This window comes from Carassius auratus, chromosome 3 (genome assembly GCF_003368295.1).
Source record: "Carassius auratus strain Wakin chromosome 3, ASM336829v1, whole genome shotgun sequence".
NCBI classification, from domain to species: domain Eukaryota; kingdom Metazoa; phylum Chordata; class Actinopteri; order Cypriniformes; family Cyprinidae; genus Carassius; species Carassius auratus.
This window is the reverse complement of record NC_039245.1, coordinates 23702117-23719344: the sequence shown is the minus strand read 5'-3', so window position 1 is coordinate 23719344 and position 17228 is coordinate 23702117. Positions and strand designations below refer to the sequence as shown.

At 36.0% G+C, this 17228-nt stretch overlaps 1 protein-coding gene across 2 annotated transcripts in view; it reads left to right on the top strand.

Annotated features, from left to right (window-relative positions):
* The window catches only part of LOC113051657 (ATP-binding cassette sub-family A member 3-like), a 38595-nt gene that overhangs the window by 12182 nt on the left and 9185 nt on the right, over positions 1-17228 (top strand). For both annotated transcript variants that reach the window (XM_026215579.1, XM_026215588.1), the window contains exons 7-20: positions 39-155; positions 1412-1532; positions 4892-5065; positions 5146-5327; positions 8988-9134; positions 10035-10164; positions 10891-11045; positions 11747-11902; positions 12122-12332; positions 12461-12611; positions 13704-13802; positions 14533-14731; positions 15581-15890; positions 15965-16238. In XM_026215579.1, the coding sequence (XP_026071364.1) occupies positions 39-155; positions 1412-1532; positions 4892-5065; positions 5146-5327; positions 8988-9134; positions 10035-10164; positions 10891-11045; positions 11747-11902; positions 12122-12332; positions 12461-12611; positions 13704-13802; positions 14533-14731; positions 15581-15890; positions 15965-16238 (2426 nt within the window). The remainder of the gene's footprint in view (positions 1-38; positions 156-1411; positions 1533-4891; positions 5066-5145; positions 5328-8987; positions 9135-10034; positions 10165-10890; positions 11046-11746; positions 11903-12121; positions 12333-12460; positions 12612-13703; positions 13803-14532; positions 14732-15580; positions 15891-15964; positions 16239-17228) is intronic.

Genomic DNA, 17228 nt, shown 5'->3' with positions numbered 1-17228 from the left:
CAGCCCTGTGTGTGTGTGTGTGTGTGTGTGTGTTGCAGGAGTACATGCGCATGATGGGTCTCAGCAGCTGGTTGCACTGGAGCGCCTGGTTCCTCATGTTTTTCCTCTTCCTCTCCATCTCTGTATTCTTTGTCACCGTGCTTATCTGCGTCAAGGTAAACACTTGTTAAGTGCTTTGTGCTGCTAGAAATACCACTGCACTGTTTGCATGTTTGTGCAAGGTTTTTTTTTATCTTACTTGAGAACTGAGAACCAGTTTTTATTCAGAACAAGTTTCACTTGTTGCACAAACACAGTTGAAGTTTAGTTCATTTACATTTTCCTCCGATATAGATGTTGTAGATGCATATGTTTGTTTACATGAGAACTTTTAGCTAAAGGTAGAGTATGCATTTAGAGTATTGCTTTAATAAAAAATACAATTTTTTTTTTTTTTTGAAAGATATTATTTTAGGATACAGTCTCTCTCTCTCTTTTCCCCTGTAAACATTAAAATATACAATTTCCTTTACTCTAAACATTAAATACCATTTAATATGGTATTTATAATACTGTCTATAAATGAAACAAATTAAGATTTTTTTTTTGAATAATGATTATTATATAAAATATGTATTTGTATATTTCAAATAAATACTTCTATAAAACTCAAAAATAACACTCAATAGTACTATAAATTGATTAGTTATTTGCATGTTAAAATTAAATTAGTGTTTTGAATGTATTTCAATGCAATTTGGTCATAATACAATTTTCCAAAGCCAAAAAATCAAATAAAATTTCCATAATAGCAAAAATAATATTTTAATATATAATGTGTTTAAATATTTATATAAAAAAATTCACAATAATACATAGACTAATTCATATATTTTTATAGTAAACATTAACATAAAATTTCTGTAATTATAAATTTTAAATGCTATAAATTATGTAAGATATATGGATACGTGTGTGTATATTATTAATAAAATTCATTGTTCAAATTATTACATTTTCTATAAAATTATTATAGAAATAATAAATGTTAAATAACACAAATTATTGTATGTATAAAACTGCTTATACACACACACATATAAAAAAGTTTATTAAAATATAGAATAATTGTTTGAAATAAGTATAGAATAATTAATAAAATAAGTACGTGTCCCATTCAAATTTATAAAGCTTGAATTAAAAAATAAATGTTAGAATGTTAAATTCTTAGAATCCCAAAAAAGTTTTTGTGAATTTTTGATATTTTCATTTAAATAAATACATTTCTCTACACCATATTGTAACTGAAGGAGTGCAAAAATCTCTGAGGAATCAGAATGAGAAGTACAATGAGAATCATCCCAAACATATTTGTAATTTTTCTTTAAGCTTCCCATCTGAGATGATCCACACTGTGTTGTTTTCTCGTCAGGTGAGTCCTAACGGAGCGGTGTTGAGCTACAGTGACCCCACGCTGGTGTTCGTCTTCCTGCTGGTGTTTGCTGTGTCCACCATTAACTTCAGCTTCATGATCAGCACCTTCTTCTCCAGAGGTGACTTCTCCATCTCTGCTCTGTGAAAGTGTGCACAGGTCACTACACTCTCTTCTCTGAAGGACCCCGACTGTATATACAGCGCTTTATTAAAACACAGCCTCGTCACAAACAACACCGAGAAAGCTGAGGTGACCAAAGAAATGAAGGCATATGTGCAGGATTTTAAACTCAACTCTCAAAAATCAGCTCTCCTTTGTCTAGGTTTCTTTTCTCTGCCAAACAAAAACCAGGGATTACTACAAACGGTGTGTGAAAGCAGGTAACCAGCTGAGTGCAAATGTTCAGGTTGCAGTTATTGAAATGTTTTAGTGAGTGAAAGCCTGAGTCGCGGCTGGACTGTGTTGTGTTTGATTGGTGCTTGTGAGCGCGGCCCTCAGGCGAGTTAATAATAAGATGCTGCTTTAAGAGCGGATTCATCACGCTTTAACTCTTCATCCTGATGGGAGGAAAGAATGGGAAATCATTGGTGTACTTCTGATTCATTTCATTATTGTGTTCACTAGTGACTCATTATGGAAACTTCACTGATCTGAGAACGGGCTTGAGTTAAAGCTACTCACTCCTCATTTACTCGACCACATGCTGTGAAAAATATGCAAAAATCACGACGTTTCTAAGCTGATCATTTCCATACAATAGAAGTGGATGGTGACTGAAATTTGTTTTTCTAATGTAATATTTTTGTCTTAATTTCTAATACAGATATTTAAAAATAAAAACAAATCAAGCAAAATGACAAAAAAACAATTATATATATATATATATATATATAAAACAATTAAAATAATGTGAATTTATGGTTTAAACAAGAAGAAAATAGACTGTTTTCCTTTAAATTAAGTTTATTTTTCCTACTTCATTTGTCCTTTTTTAAAGTATAAACTCACTTAATATTTATACTTTTTTTGTACTTCTTGGTATTTTAAGTTATTTTGCAGCTCAAATAAATGAATCTTGAATTAAGCATGTATAGATATTTACACTGGAAAACAAGTCAAAAATACTGAGTAAGAAAATCTTTTTTCCCCATTTTTTTCATGCATAAAAGACAAAATGATGATTGATTTTTTTTTCACATTTGAAGAACCGGACAAAACTTTAGCTTCTGTTCACAAAAATAGCATTCCTTCTGCTCTTACTCTCCAAACTTGTTCACATTCCTGCATTTTAAAACCTGGCACAACACGTTTAATGTTTTCTTTTTGCGTGAAGGGGTTTTTCAGTAAATTGCATTGAATAAAAAAGCACAAATATGCTGAAGCATTAATAAATCATCAAACCAGTGAGAACCCTTTTAAAGGGCAGTTTTGAAGGGCATTAAATTCTGACACGTAGCATCATGTGTGGGAGGAAAATGAGGCAGTGCATGTCTGTATTGCTGAAAAAAGCACTTTCAGGCAGAGATGTAGTAGTCATATGTTGTCCTGTGTATAAAATCAGCTGACACACTGCTTTTAAGAGAAATGTTTGCTTGTTTGGACTCGAGGCTAATGCTTTGGTTGACACTAATATGTTAAATATGGTAGATTTATCTATTCGTATGGTTCATGCTTCAGCTTCAGTCCAACCATTTCTGAAAATGTGTTTATATACCTTATTAATTTAATATATATATATATATATATATATATATATATATATATATACTGTATATAAAATAAAAAAAGTACTTAAAGCTAATTTAGGACCACTAAGTTTATTATTTTTTTTATTTGTATTACTGCAGTCTAAATAGATTTATTTTTTATTTATTTGAAAATATATTTATTGATTTGTTATATATTTATTATTTTAATTAAATGTATTTTATTCTCTTTTTTCATTTTATTCATTTTTTTGTTTGTTTCTTTATTTATTTATTTTATTTTAAACTAAAATCAGTACAACAATATAAAAATTCAACAATTTAATTACAATTTCACCTCTTTTTTTTTTGCATCAAAGATGCAAAACAATGCAAAAACTCTTAATAATCCTAAAATGTTTCATTTCTTTAAGCTATATAGAAGGTCTTGTTTTATGGCCTGTGCATGTTCTTTGCAGGATCTTGTTTCATTATAATAACATGTATTATTTATTCTTGTGGTTTTAGACCACTGATAAATGTGATGCATGTTATTCAAAAGAGACTGGAGCTCTCGAGTTGAGAAAGGCTGAATATGGATCTTAATCATCATGTCCTGCTCCACCGGTCCGGTCCATTCAAAGCCCAAATGACATATTGTTGAGTGTAAAGAGGTTCTTCTCTGCGTCCCTCTGAGATGTGAATGTAAAAATAGCCCAATGTGTCTTTTTCTTCCATTTGATGAGCAGCGGTGGGTCTCTTTTCACTGCTCTTTTCTCTCATTGGCTCTTTTGTGGCTGTTTGAGGGTCCGGGGGATGTAGCTCAAGGCTGTGTGTGAATGAGTGCAGGGTTTGAATCTGGAGCTCATAATGGAAACTCACTCACCCGTTCACGTCACACATCCGTCACTGAGTCTCTCACACTGAACCTCACGCTGGGGAGAGTGCAGGTCGGGTCACATTTACCCAGGGATCATTCATTTTCAATAAATAATATATTTATGTTCAAATAATAACATAATTTTTAATAACATCTTTTTGTTTGCTTGTTTCTTTCTTTTACAATTGCGACTTTATTTTCTCTCCCTGTGAAAGAATCAGACTTTAATACACTTCTTCCCAAATCTCATTGATATAATGTAGAGAAAATAATGAAATGTTATTTGAATTGTTTTAAAATAAAAAAAAAAACATTAAAATAAATATTATTTAAAGTTTAAATTATATATAAATTATATATATATATATATATATATATATATATATATATATATATATATATATATATATATATATATATATATTTCCCTAATTATTAAATTACCATATTTTTATTTAGAGAATGACCATTTTTAATAATTGGAAATACAAAACCATTGTTTCTCCTGAGTCATACATTTCTCTCTAAATTCCCATGAATATATTATGGAAAATAGTGAAAATGAAAAGAAACCATGAAAATAAATATTAGATTTATTATAAACAAATATTTTATTTATCAAATAAAAATATTTGTAAATAATAGTAAACATTTTTTGTTGCCTTTATTTAAATCGGCATGAATTATTAAATCACAGTTCTTTTATATAGAGAATCACCATCGTACATAGTTGGAAATATGAAAGCACCGATGTCCCTGCACTTGATATTAAAACCAGTGACACAATGTTAAAGATCTTAAAGCAAAATATAACTTCTTTCTTTTGATTTTGCAGTGCAGATGACTTGTTCTTGTGATGTTTTCATAGATTTCTAAGCAAATGTTTCAGTTAGTTTTCTTTCTCTCCTGTAGCGAATGTGGCGGCAGCAGCCGGCGGCTTCATCTACTTCCTGAGCTACCTGCCGTACGTCTTCCTGTGGCCTCGCTATGATCTGCTGTCGCACGCCCAGAAAGTCTCCGCATGCCTCATCTCAAACGTGGCCATGGCCATGGGAGCCCAGCTGATCGGCATGTTCGAGGGCAAAGGTCAGGGGTCCGTCTGAACCTGAGCCTGCTGCTGCTCTAATCACGCTGTGTCCTGACGCTCGTGTCCTGTGTGTCCGCAGGGACGGGCATCCAGTGGCATAACCTGTTTGAGCCGGTGACGGTGGACGATGACTTCTCTCTGGCTCAAGTGCTGGGTCTGCTGCTGCTGGACTCTGTGCTGTACGCTCTGGTCACCTGGTACGTGGAAGCCGTGTTTCCAGGAGAATATGGAGTCCCTCGTCCCTGGTACTTCTTCATCCTGGTACGTATTGTCTACATGCACATCATGTGTATTTTCATATTTTCGGGGCTGCACTGAAAACCAGGGTAAAATTTCTGATAAATTGGAAAGATTTAAGCAAAGAAAAAGCGTAAGCAAAAAGGCAGATCATGTATCATTTATATAATCTCTATGAACTCACATGCACATTCCTAGTAATCACTGTGTGTCACTCATGTTTTACGTTGGAATGCTATGTGGGATTTTTAAAAACATAATTTTTGAGCTCAAAGAGCGATCATAAGAAAAAAATCTGTTTTGTGCAATGCAAAATATTCTTTACTTTATTCTTAGAAAATAAGAAGATAATAGCCGAATGTTTCATGAATTCCCCATTTAAAAATGAAACAATGCTCAGTGTTTTGTACCATGACAGTGTTTAGTTTGAGTGATTATTTCCTCAATCCTCAAGCTTCCTCGTGCACATCACATGGATTAGTGTTCTTGTGAAACCATGGCCAGAATAGCATTATTTTGGCCTCGTGTGCTTGTCTCAGAGATCAGCGGTTCACTCGTGGGAACTCTTTAAAGAGCAAGAGAGTCGATCCAGCACAAGCCCAACTTGAGTCTCTTTCCTGACCGACAGGCTCCTGAAAGAGAGGAAGCATTTGGTCTCGACAGGAAAACCACTCTTATGTCATTGAGACGGCTAGGAAGTGCATGCGCGGCCTTATCTCCTGACGTACAGGATTTACTGTGAGGGGTGTGAAGAGGGAGGTGATGAAGAACTGGTGTGATTTGCGCAGAGCTATTGTATATGTTGGACAGCCGCTGGGTCAGTGCTTGTGTTTGCAGACAGGGTTATCAACGGGGCGACAGTAGAGACCCCATCAGAGTGAAAGTGATGTGAAACAGTGGGTCCCGCCTTTGACTCAGTGGATGTCTAACATGTTAATGCACAAATGCCTTCATAAACCGACGTAATGAATGACCTGATTTTTGAGCTTATCTGTAAATCTTTTCACAGATTTATAGGTTTACAGGAATTTTCTATGTAATTAGTTACTTAGAAATTAACACTAAAAAGATACTAAGGCAAACGTCACTATTACTGTCTATTGTTCATTGTTAAGAATTTGACCTTTGGCTTTAACTCTGACTCAGTTTTTTCTGTGGACTTGATAAATTGCATTAAATGTTGTCTGAGTATCCTGAAATGAACATCTTAAACCAGCCTAAGCTGGCTTTCTGGTATGTATCAACCAGCTCTTAACATGATTTAAATTAAGGCAAAACAAGCATTAAAATAATATAAATATTTTCTATTAATAATTTAATTTTATTATTTCTCATACGGTCTAGAAAAACGTGGGTATATGAGAAAGTCTTATTTAAAAGTGTGATTTCTAGACCTTGAAAAGTCATAGGCATTTTTATAAATGTTAGTATTTCAACAGATTAAAAGGAAAAAAAAATCTTATCCTGTAAAACACGAACAACTGGAAAAGGTTAATTTTGTTGTTGACCGTGTGTGGGGGTGGGGGAGTTAGAGAAGTTTTAGGCACTTTCAAGTCGGCTGAAAACTAGCTAGGCTAATCTTAAACAAATCAAGACATGCAGACCAGCTTAGGCTGTCTTAAGCATGTTTTTTCAGCAATGCAAATTTGCAATTTTAATAAAACAGGTTGAAAAAATCCCTTAAGACTCATGTTTTATGTAACTTCAAACATTTATGGTGCAGTCACATTTACAAGTTTTCAACATGTTTCTGTGAAATCCAGTTATTTTTAATGTGACTCTGCACAATGTTGCTCACAGCTGGTTCAGGTTGGTCACTATAATTCACAGCAGAAACGGCTTAATTTTTTCAATAGTTTTTAATTGTTTTCGTTGCAGTATTAAAGAGCCACACAGATGGGAAATCAAAAATTACCTGTATTACAGTGTGTGATGTAGCTGTCCATCAGTGTAAACAATGTGCAAAGTAATTAAACCAAAAGGTACACGATTTATAAAGTTATTGGCTTCTAAAGTAAGGAGTCGACTCTGAATCGCTGAAACGAGTCGTTATAGATTTCAAATCTCTATGTACGTCACTAGGAACACTTTGCATAATAATCTCCGCCTACCATCTTGGGAGAAACAAAACTCTGAGCTGCCCCACCCCCCACACACACAGACGCTCTGGTTGGTGTGAGAGCATCATGTCGAGGAGACAGTGTGTTTTTAATTGTAAAGGCAAGTTTGTTTTATTTTCACTGCCAAAGAATGAAGATCAGAAGAACCAATGGCTAAAATTCATTTTTACCACAATACTAGAGCAGTACAACAAATCCCTTTTGTTGTGTTCACAACATTTTACTGATGACTGCTTTTCTAATCTCGGTGAGTACACGGCGGGATTTTCAAAGCATTTGGCCATAAAAGAGGGTTCATTACCAACTTTATTTAGACCAACAAGCATCTGCGAATCACAAAGCGAACTATGATTATGAAGTTATGTGTCTGTTTTCTCCCGAGCGTCTTATCAGTATGTGTGCTGTCTGCAGCCTGTCTGCGCTGATCGTCATGTACAAACACGTCATTAAAATGAAGTGTAACTCCGTGAATACTCAACGAAGAGACATGAGAGAGATATCTATAGAAAGCTTGACATGTCTACTTTAAAACTAAACAGATATTCTGTGATAAAGTAATCCATATGAAAACAACGCGATGTCCATTTTTCACGTCTCCCTTCATTATATCTAATGTGACCATGCCCCCGCGTTGAACGCGCTATTCAGATTCAAACTAAAACGCGCGGCTTGAATACGCACACAGAAGAAAAAGCAGCGAGACTATTCAAGTTTTTTATTTTACTGTTTGCTTCGCAGTGAGAGGAATAAGACAAATTCACCCCAAACAGATGCTAACTCATTGTTTACCATGAAGGTGTGTGCAGAACAACCAATCAAACCTGACTATGTTAGTTGACCAATCAGAACACAGTATGCTACCGAAAGGTGGGGTTTAAGGAAACTGAATCTTTTGAACAGCTTCGTGCGAACCGTTTGGGGATCTCTGAGAATTGAGGTAATTTTAAAATGATATTTTGACAAAATGACAATGTTTTTTAACCTTGGATGGATTTAAACCTAATGTACAGGACTTATAAACAGTTATAGGAAGCTTAGAATTTTCATCTTACTGGCTCTTTAAACTTAATTGTAACGTAACTACATATAAACAAATGATTTACAGAAACCTCCGAATTACACCAGTAAACTCATGTAAACATGGGAAATGGGTTAGTGGGAAAACACACGATCAGGAATTAAACGTTAACTATAAAGATAAAATTTTAACAAATCGTTCTAAATTTAAGAGAAGGTCAGAATCTGCACCACAGCTATAATGATAAAGATACAATGCAATTATATCATTAGAATCACTTACAGAATATTTGTTTCCAGCTGATGAACAATAAAAACATTGACTGCCAGCCACAATCCATCTTTGGTGTGAACACTAATATGGTTTTCATTATCTTATAATTATCGTTCTTAGCGTGAATGGGCCTTTGCATTAATTTACATTTTATGAGAGAGAAAATATGAATGTTTAGCAGTTCTTAATCATGAAACCAATAGGGAACATTTAGTAATGGTGTGATGTTATGAATGCGTTTATCTAATATTTCATCTCCTCATCTGCTCTCAGCCCTCATACTGGTGCAGCAGCCCTCGTGTGAGCCTGCTGAAGGAGAAGGAGGACGAGGAGGAGGCCGAGAAGGTGTCGAAGGGTGAATACTTTGAAGAGGAGCCAGCTGGACTGGACTCGGGGGTCAAGATCAAACATTTGGCAAAGGTATCATCAGACACGCTGTGTTTTTAGGCCATTGGCCTAAGAAGTTTGAGCACCTATTAGACAAGGATAATGGAGGTATATTGGCACAAAACTTGAAAGAAATGTTTTCAAGGGTGTAAATCTTTGTATATTGCGTGCTTCTTCACACAGACACACAATATTCTTATCAGAGGATAGACTTCCTCATTCTGGACAACTTTGCCTCTACATCCACTGCTGTCAATCACATCGTTAGTTAAAAAAATGGAAATATGTTAAAAAAATAACTACTGTTGCGAACTAGTCCTAGGTTTTTTGCTCAATCTCTGAAAAAAACCCCCCACTGCAGTACAATTCTCTACGTTCTACTTACATAACTCTCTATGTTAATAATTATCTAAAAAAATTTTTAACTTTACCCTTTGGGTAGCTATAACGGGGTCGTTTTGAAAAGGGGCCTGTCTAAATATACCCAAAAGCCTAAACGCACCACAGCTGACGCCACAGCAACAGCCATAATCGTAAAAAATCTTGAAGCAAAGAAAAATGCTCCTTCGCTGTTATAAATTACTGTAAACCATGGCTTTTTTGGGCTTGTTTCTTTAATGTTTATATTTTTAATTTATATTACCTGGTTACTCCCCAAATGCTTTTTTTTAAATCATTGATTTAGGTGGTTACAGGCTTGCTAAATAATATGTATTGTATTTTTTCATTTGTGCTTAAAGCGCTTGAACTCTTGATAATCGCTACTTGCAGCTATATTGCTTTAATAATATTAGACTCATAGGGGACAGATGGTATACTCTGTCTGTGTGTGTGTGTGTGTGTGTGTGTGTGTGTGTGTGTGTGTAAGGGCAGTGTGACGGAGACATGTAGAAGCTGTTGGAGAATGTGAACATGTGAATTGTTCTGACGCAGGTGTTCAAAGTGGGCAATAAGACCAAGGAGGCGGTGAGGGATTTAACTCTCAACATGTTTGAAGGCCAGATCACTGTCCTGCTGGGTCACAACGGCGCGGGCAAGACCACCACACTGTCAATGCTGACTGGTAATGAACACAGCTATGTAGTTTTATGTATGAAATAGTGTGGCTGTTGCTCTCAAATTGCTTTAGGAAATGTGATACATTTTTTATGATCTGGTTCGATAAATGATTTACTTGGTTCATTTGAATCGTATCCACGTTGTGTTCTTGGAACGTGTAGCTAGGCATAGTTTATCATCTGTGTTATAGTTGAATAAATGTTAAATACTGCTTTTACCGCTATGTTTATGATTCAGTGAGTTCATGAATTAGCTGTTATACAATTATAAGTGTCAATGTTGTGCCAAATAAAATTAGCTATTTTATTGAATCATATAATCTGATAACTGGAATATTTTCATTTTAGTTTTAGCCACTCTATGTTAGTAGCTAATTTAATGTACCTATGTACTTTTTCAAAATAGCAGCTTATCTAACTATACTAAAAGTATCAGTCGCTTGTAGCCATTTTGAAAATGATTTCACAACACTAAAAAGACAGTTTAGCTATTCTTTGTTAGCAGCTAATATCATGGGACTGTGTAGTTTTAATTTACCCTGAACTTATGATCAGCTTATAGCAAGTTTGAAAGTACCTTAACAACACTGACTATTAGCTGATTATGAATTATATTCTTAAACTGTCTACACCATTGATTCAGCTGTAACAGTAAACCGTGCTAATGGAGGTCAGGCAGAGTTGATCACTTCTTTCCATCATTCAAACCCTCTTTGTCCCTTCATTCTCAGGCCTTTTCCCGCCCAGCAGTGGTCGTGCGTACATTAATGGTTACGACATATGTCAGGATATGGCTCTGATCCGCCGGAGCTTGGGCCTGTGTCCGCAGCATGACGTGCTCTTCGACAACCTCACCGTCCGAGAGCACCTGCTCTTCTACACACAGGTAGATGCAGATCGAGTATACAACTCTGCGATCATATACCTTATCCATTTTTCTGATTAATTGTCCTATATGGGCTTTTTTTTTAATTAAGGGGGTCGTAAGTTGCTGCTAAAAAGAAGATAATTTTGTGTCAGTGGAGTGGTTTTGTCGCTGCCCATGTTAATGAATCATTCATGCCGCTGCTGATCCAGAAAGAGCAACACAAAAAGTCTTTTCAACCACATCATTATTTCTGTGTTACAGACATTTAATTAACAGAAGTACTGGGATAAAAGTTTAAAGTTTAGGTATAAACGCTTATTCTCTACAGTCGCGTTCAAAACGAATGTATCTTAACAGGTGTTTGTATTGTGATGCTTATACTCTTCCTCCAGGAGGTGATGACAACTGCAAAAAAAAGTATTTGCCATTGAATCATTCATTCAAGAGATTCCAATAACAAGTCTTTACGAATTTAGATTTAATATATTTTTTTAAAGACTTGAGCAATGAACATTTTGTCTAAACACCTAGTCAATTATGTAAACTTGTTTAGTTCGCTCGTAGCTCACAGAAGGTCTTTCTTTTTAAAGTTTTACAAGTTATCGTTAGAAAACTGTTGCACGATGGAGAAAACAATGGCAGTAATGCTTAAGAAACCGACTGTTGCACTGTATTCAGCTTTGGGATGGATCTTTACATATCTTGTTTCTTCTCTTCAGCTGAAAGGTTATCCTCGTGAAAAGATCCCTGATGAGGTGGACCGTGTCCTGCGGATCCTGAATTTGGAGGATAAGCACCATGCACGAACCAAAACCCTCTCTGGTGGGATGAAGAGGAAGCTTTCCATCGGCATTGCTTTAATTGGAGACTCAAAGGTCAGGCAGCACTTTGTATTTCCCTGTACATTTTATGTTTAGCAGATGTTTTTTATGTTGCATTATATTTCCATGTTGGTCCGGGTTAGTTTGTGCTTATTAACATGGCTATACCAGTTGTATCAGTGAGATAAAGAATTGTAAACTGGTTTTCCATCAGTACATAAAAGTCACGCTAATGCTAACGCAGCCCATGTGATTTCGTTTATTTCCCTGTAGGTGGTGATGTTGGACGAGCCCACCTCAGGAATGGACCCCTCAGCCCGCCGGGCCATCTGGGACCTGCTGCAGGGCGAGAAGCACGGCCGCACCATCCTGCTGACCACACACTTCATGGACGAGGCCGACCTGCTGGGAGATCGGATCGCCATCATGGCCAGCGGAGAGCTACAATGCTGCGGCTCGCCGCTCTTCCTCAAGAACAAATACGGTGAGAGAGCCCCAAGATCACGAGAGGAGCAGAAAGTAATATTTTAAAGTGAATGATGTGGATGATATCAATTATAAAAGTAATTACTAGTGCTGGCTCCAGTAAGGACATATCTTTTATTTCTACAGGTGCTGGTTACCACATGGTTATAGTAAAAGACGCGTTTTGTAATGTGTCAGAGATCACCCGTCTAGTGCACATGTATGTTCCCGATGCCACTCTCGAGAGCAGTGCAGGCGCTGAACTCTCGTACATACTGCCCAAAGAGAGCACCAGCCGGTAAGACAACACCAACTTTACATGTCAGCTAAATACTGCATAGTGTTTTAAAATAGTTATACTATACATTTACCTGATTATGTTGCACATTTAATGCAGCGAGTGGCGTATTGTTATTATTTCAGACATAAAGATTAGTTTTCCATTTTTGACCCAGTTTTGTGTCTAATTGAATAATAAGTCAAGTCTGGTACATTGCATTGTAGTATATGATGTATTTCCAGCAATGTTCTCTGATTTTATGCATCACATTTTGGCAAAAGTTGCCTAGTTATTCAGTGCATATAGGTGTTTGTATACTGCGAACACTTAGGTTACATATTAGACTTGGTTGAGAGGAACGCAAAGGTATCATCGTCATTGCCTTTAATCAGTATCCTTGATTGAACAAGCTCTTATGAAGCACATGAGACTTTATTCTTGGTTCTTTGGTCTGGCTGTTGTTAGCTGCCGTAGCAACAGACGAACTAAATTTACCCATCGATCTGTTTTTTAGTGAAGGTTTCGAAACAAGGTCTGCTGTGTTCATCAGACACGTGTGTTTCTTGTCCCCGACTCTCTAAACCACCGTCAGTGAGAGACAAACACCCTAAAAGCATTCTTAAAAGAAATGGTTCATCTCAGAAGTAAAATCATATCATTTTTATATATGTATATATATATATATTTATATATATATATCATTATATACATGTTCCTCAAAGCTTACAAAATATTTTAATGGAATCAGGGTTGTGTTAACTAAAAATAAAACTATATAAAAAAAATTGCTAGAATAAACAACTGAAATAAAATGCATCAAATACTAAAATAAAACGTATAATAAAAAATGCAGGCTTATTTTATTTTAAAAATATAAACATAAACTATAATAGTATGATTTCTGACACAAATCTAGTATTAATAGATTGTTCTCTAATTTTGATCTTCAATTTACTGGATACAATATTTAAGTGACATTAGAATAATCTTTATTCTTTTTTTTCTGGTAAAACGGACAAAGAATAAACATGGAAGGATTTTTTTTCATGCTCAGTAGTTGGAGCAGGTTTGAGTTTGTCCTGCTCTCTCAGATCTGGTGTTTCTCTGCAGGTTTGAGCTGCTGTTTGCTGAGCTGGAGATGAATCGAGACGAGCTGGGCATCGCCAGCTACGGGGCGTCTGTCACCACCATGGAGGAGGTTTTTCTCAGGTACTTGACCACAAGACCACAAATAATGATATTGTGTGCTGATTTTCCCACCTGTTTCCACTTATTTTTATTTTTTCTGAGCTGTATTATTAATACTATTACTATACTGTTATACTATGCTTTAATAGTATTTCATAATAATTAGATTTTATTTTTATTTTTCAATTTACATTTAAATTTTGTCACTTCAACAAACTTCAGTTAGTTTCCAAGGTATCTCTCATTCTCGTTCATCATCTTTTTTTTTCAGTGTTATTTCAGTAAGCAAAGTAAACGGTATGTTCCCTGAGAAAGATTTTAACTCTGACCGTACCCAATCTAAAATTACACTAGATTTGAAATGCTCTTTCAGAAAAGAGGTCTTCTGGGAGCACTTTAGTGACTCAAAAGAACTGATTCTTTCAAAAAAATGACTTCTCAACCTTTCAGGGAACTGAGAAGTATGATTTTGCAGGACTAAATGACAGATCTCTGCTCTGAAAACTCACCCTGCAGAAACGTGCTCAGTCTCTAGTGTCATTCATTTTTTTCATCTCCAGAACATTTTTGGTAATGCTTTTAGGGAGCTCAAGTGTAGTCTGAAACCTTCTGTCCTACTTTAAATGGCCATTAGATGTAAGATGGGGTGCAGATTGACAGTTACAGTGCTATCCCTTCAGAAAGAAACTGCCACTTTCTTTCATGCAGATCCTCATGTATGTGTCATCTTTTATGTAACGCAAACTCTCAGGGTCGGGAAGCTCGTGGACTCCAGTCTGGATATTCAGGCCATCCAGCTTCCTGCTCTGCAGTACCAGCATGAACGGCGGTCACATGACTGGACCATGGACGACTCCAGCAGCATCAGTGGAATGACGGACGTGACGGATTTCACTGACAGCGGCACGATGATCTCAGAGGACGGCTCCAACATCAAACTCAACATTGGGGTCAGTGACTTCTCATGGAAAATGTAACGTGCTTTTAGAAATTAGGTGCTATTACTTTTCTAAAACAGCTGAAGAAAAACCCTACTGACTTAGATTGAAAGTTCTGAATATTATAGATATATATATATATATATATATATATATATATATATATATATAAACTGTACATGTACATTGTATATATATATATATATATATATATATATATATATATATATTATTATTATTATTATTATTATTATTATTATTATTATTATTATTATTTTTTTTTTTTTTTTTTTTGAGGTGTTCAGTTTTATTTTGGTTTCAGAAAATAAGCGTGATTGCTGTGCTCACAAATCAGCTTTTCCTATTTAAGTTTTTGCATTTTATGTGCATGGTGCTTGTATACAGTTTGTATTGTATCTAATCTTTGTCGTATCATATCATATCATATCTTGTTGGTCTTCTGTATGCTGTATATACAGCCCTAGTGTTTCTTTAGTTCTTTGTGAGTTGGTGAATGTAATGTTTGTCTGTTTGCCCATCATTCTGTTTTTTTTGTTCCCTGTGGTTTTTGGCTTTTTGTTTGTTCTAGCTTTTCCATGAAATGTCTGCACACAGACCCTTGCCTCTGCCTGTTTCCTCAGCTTCTCCACAACGTTCCAGTTTTTGACTGGCATGTCTCTTTGACTTGTGTATCTTTGAGCCTCTATGTAGTATAAGTAAAATACTTAAGTACGGTTAAAATCAGATACTTTTACTCAAGTTATTTTGGAAGTGGTGAAGTGGTAATTTTCACTGTTAAGTATGGTTTTTAGGTGCTCTTTACACCTCTGTTCATCACTTTCTGCATGTGTTTGTCCTCAGGCCAGGCTCTATATGCAGCAGTTCTACGCTATGTTCCTGAAGAGGGCGCTCTACAGCTGGCGCAATTGGAAAGTGATGGTGGCTCAGTTTCTGGTGCCGCTCATTTTCACTGTGTTGGCCCTCGTTGTGGCCCGGGCCCTCCCTGGAAGCCAAATCACACCCCAGCTCCGTCTGGCACTAAGACAGTATGGCCCTACTCATGTACCTGTGGCTGTAGACGTCGGTGCTGGGCCGCTGGCTAGAGCTCTGGCTGATATCTATGCTGCACAGCTGCCTTCCCAGAATGCCATTCCTGCCACGAATATAACAGGTAATAAATAACCAAATAAATAAATAAATGGGAGCTGCCTCAACAACATCCTAACCTGTTGTCTTTCCAATCAGATTTGTCAAAGTATGTGCTATATAATGCCATGAGGGAGGGCGGAGCTTTCAATGAGCACTGCGTGGTGGGGGCGACTTTCAGGGGCCGATCCAGCAGGAACACTGAGGTCATCGGCTACTTCAACAATCAGGGCTATCACACCCCCGCTACAGCACTCATGCTGGTAGACAACGCTCTCTACAAGCTACTGGCCGGACCCGACGCCTCCATCCAGACTGGAAATTACCCCATGCCCCGCAACATGTCCGAGACGGCCCAGAGCCAGCTTTCTGAGTACGTTTCCTCTTTGGGAGTAGTTGGTTGGTGCTTGACAAACAGGGCCTATGAAATTTGATAACATTGTTTTCATTTTAAGATAAGTCACTGCAGGAAAAAACATTGTTTTTTTAGGGCAAGTGTTTAAGGGAGAAAAAATGTCACCAAAAGGCAGATAAGAACCCGTGTCAATCATGTCAATATGAGTATGACACATTTTACCATCCGCACGCACGATTCCCACTGTCGACTGTCTTTTGTAATATTAAATAGCCGAATCACATGTTGGTGGGTGGAGTTAGTTTAAATAGCCTCTGCCAACAAGGCTGGCTATTTGCACTTAGTTTAAATACACACTACATTAAATGAAAACATTCTGATATTCCTTAAAAAATTATGTTTTAATATTTTGTTTTGAGAAGTACATTCTCTTTGAAAAGATAAATATTTTACTGTCATGATTTCTTTAAGTTAAACTGAAATTTTGACAGGTGTAGTGAAGACCTTTGAGTGTTTGTGTGTCTGATGATAGTTTTCTCAAATGACAATCTGACAATCACGTAAGCTTTAGTACGTGTAGTAGATGAAACCGTGCCACTCATTTACACATATTTAAAACAGACTTCATACTTCAATAGCAGTCTTTTGCTGTTTAATATAGGGATGCACCGAAATGAAAATTCTTGGCCGAAACCGAAAACCGAAAAAGAGAAAACCAAGGCCGAAAACCGAAACCGAAACACCGAAAGAAATTATGCCAATTATTAGTACCATTGCATTTATTGCTATGACCGTGTACTAACTTTACTAAAATTAAGACATTGCAATTGCATAAATTAATATTAAAGTTTCAAAGATAATTACAATTACATAACTTATTTAAAAAAAAACATAAAAAAACATAATTACAAATGATGCAAATATTTATTAAGCACATTGCAACAATGCACAGTATAAAATAAAATTCAAACAAATAATTTATCCCACTCATGTGTATATTTAATAATA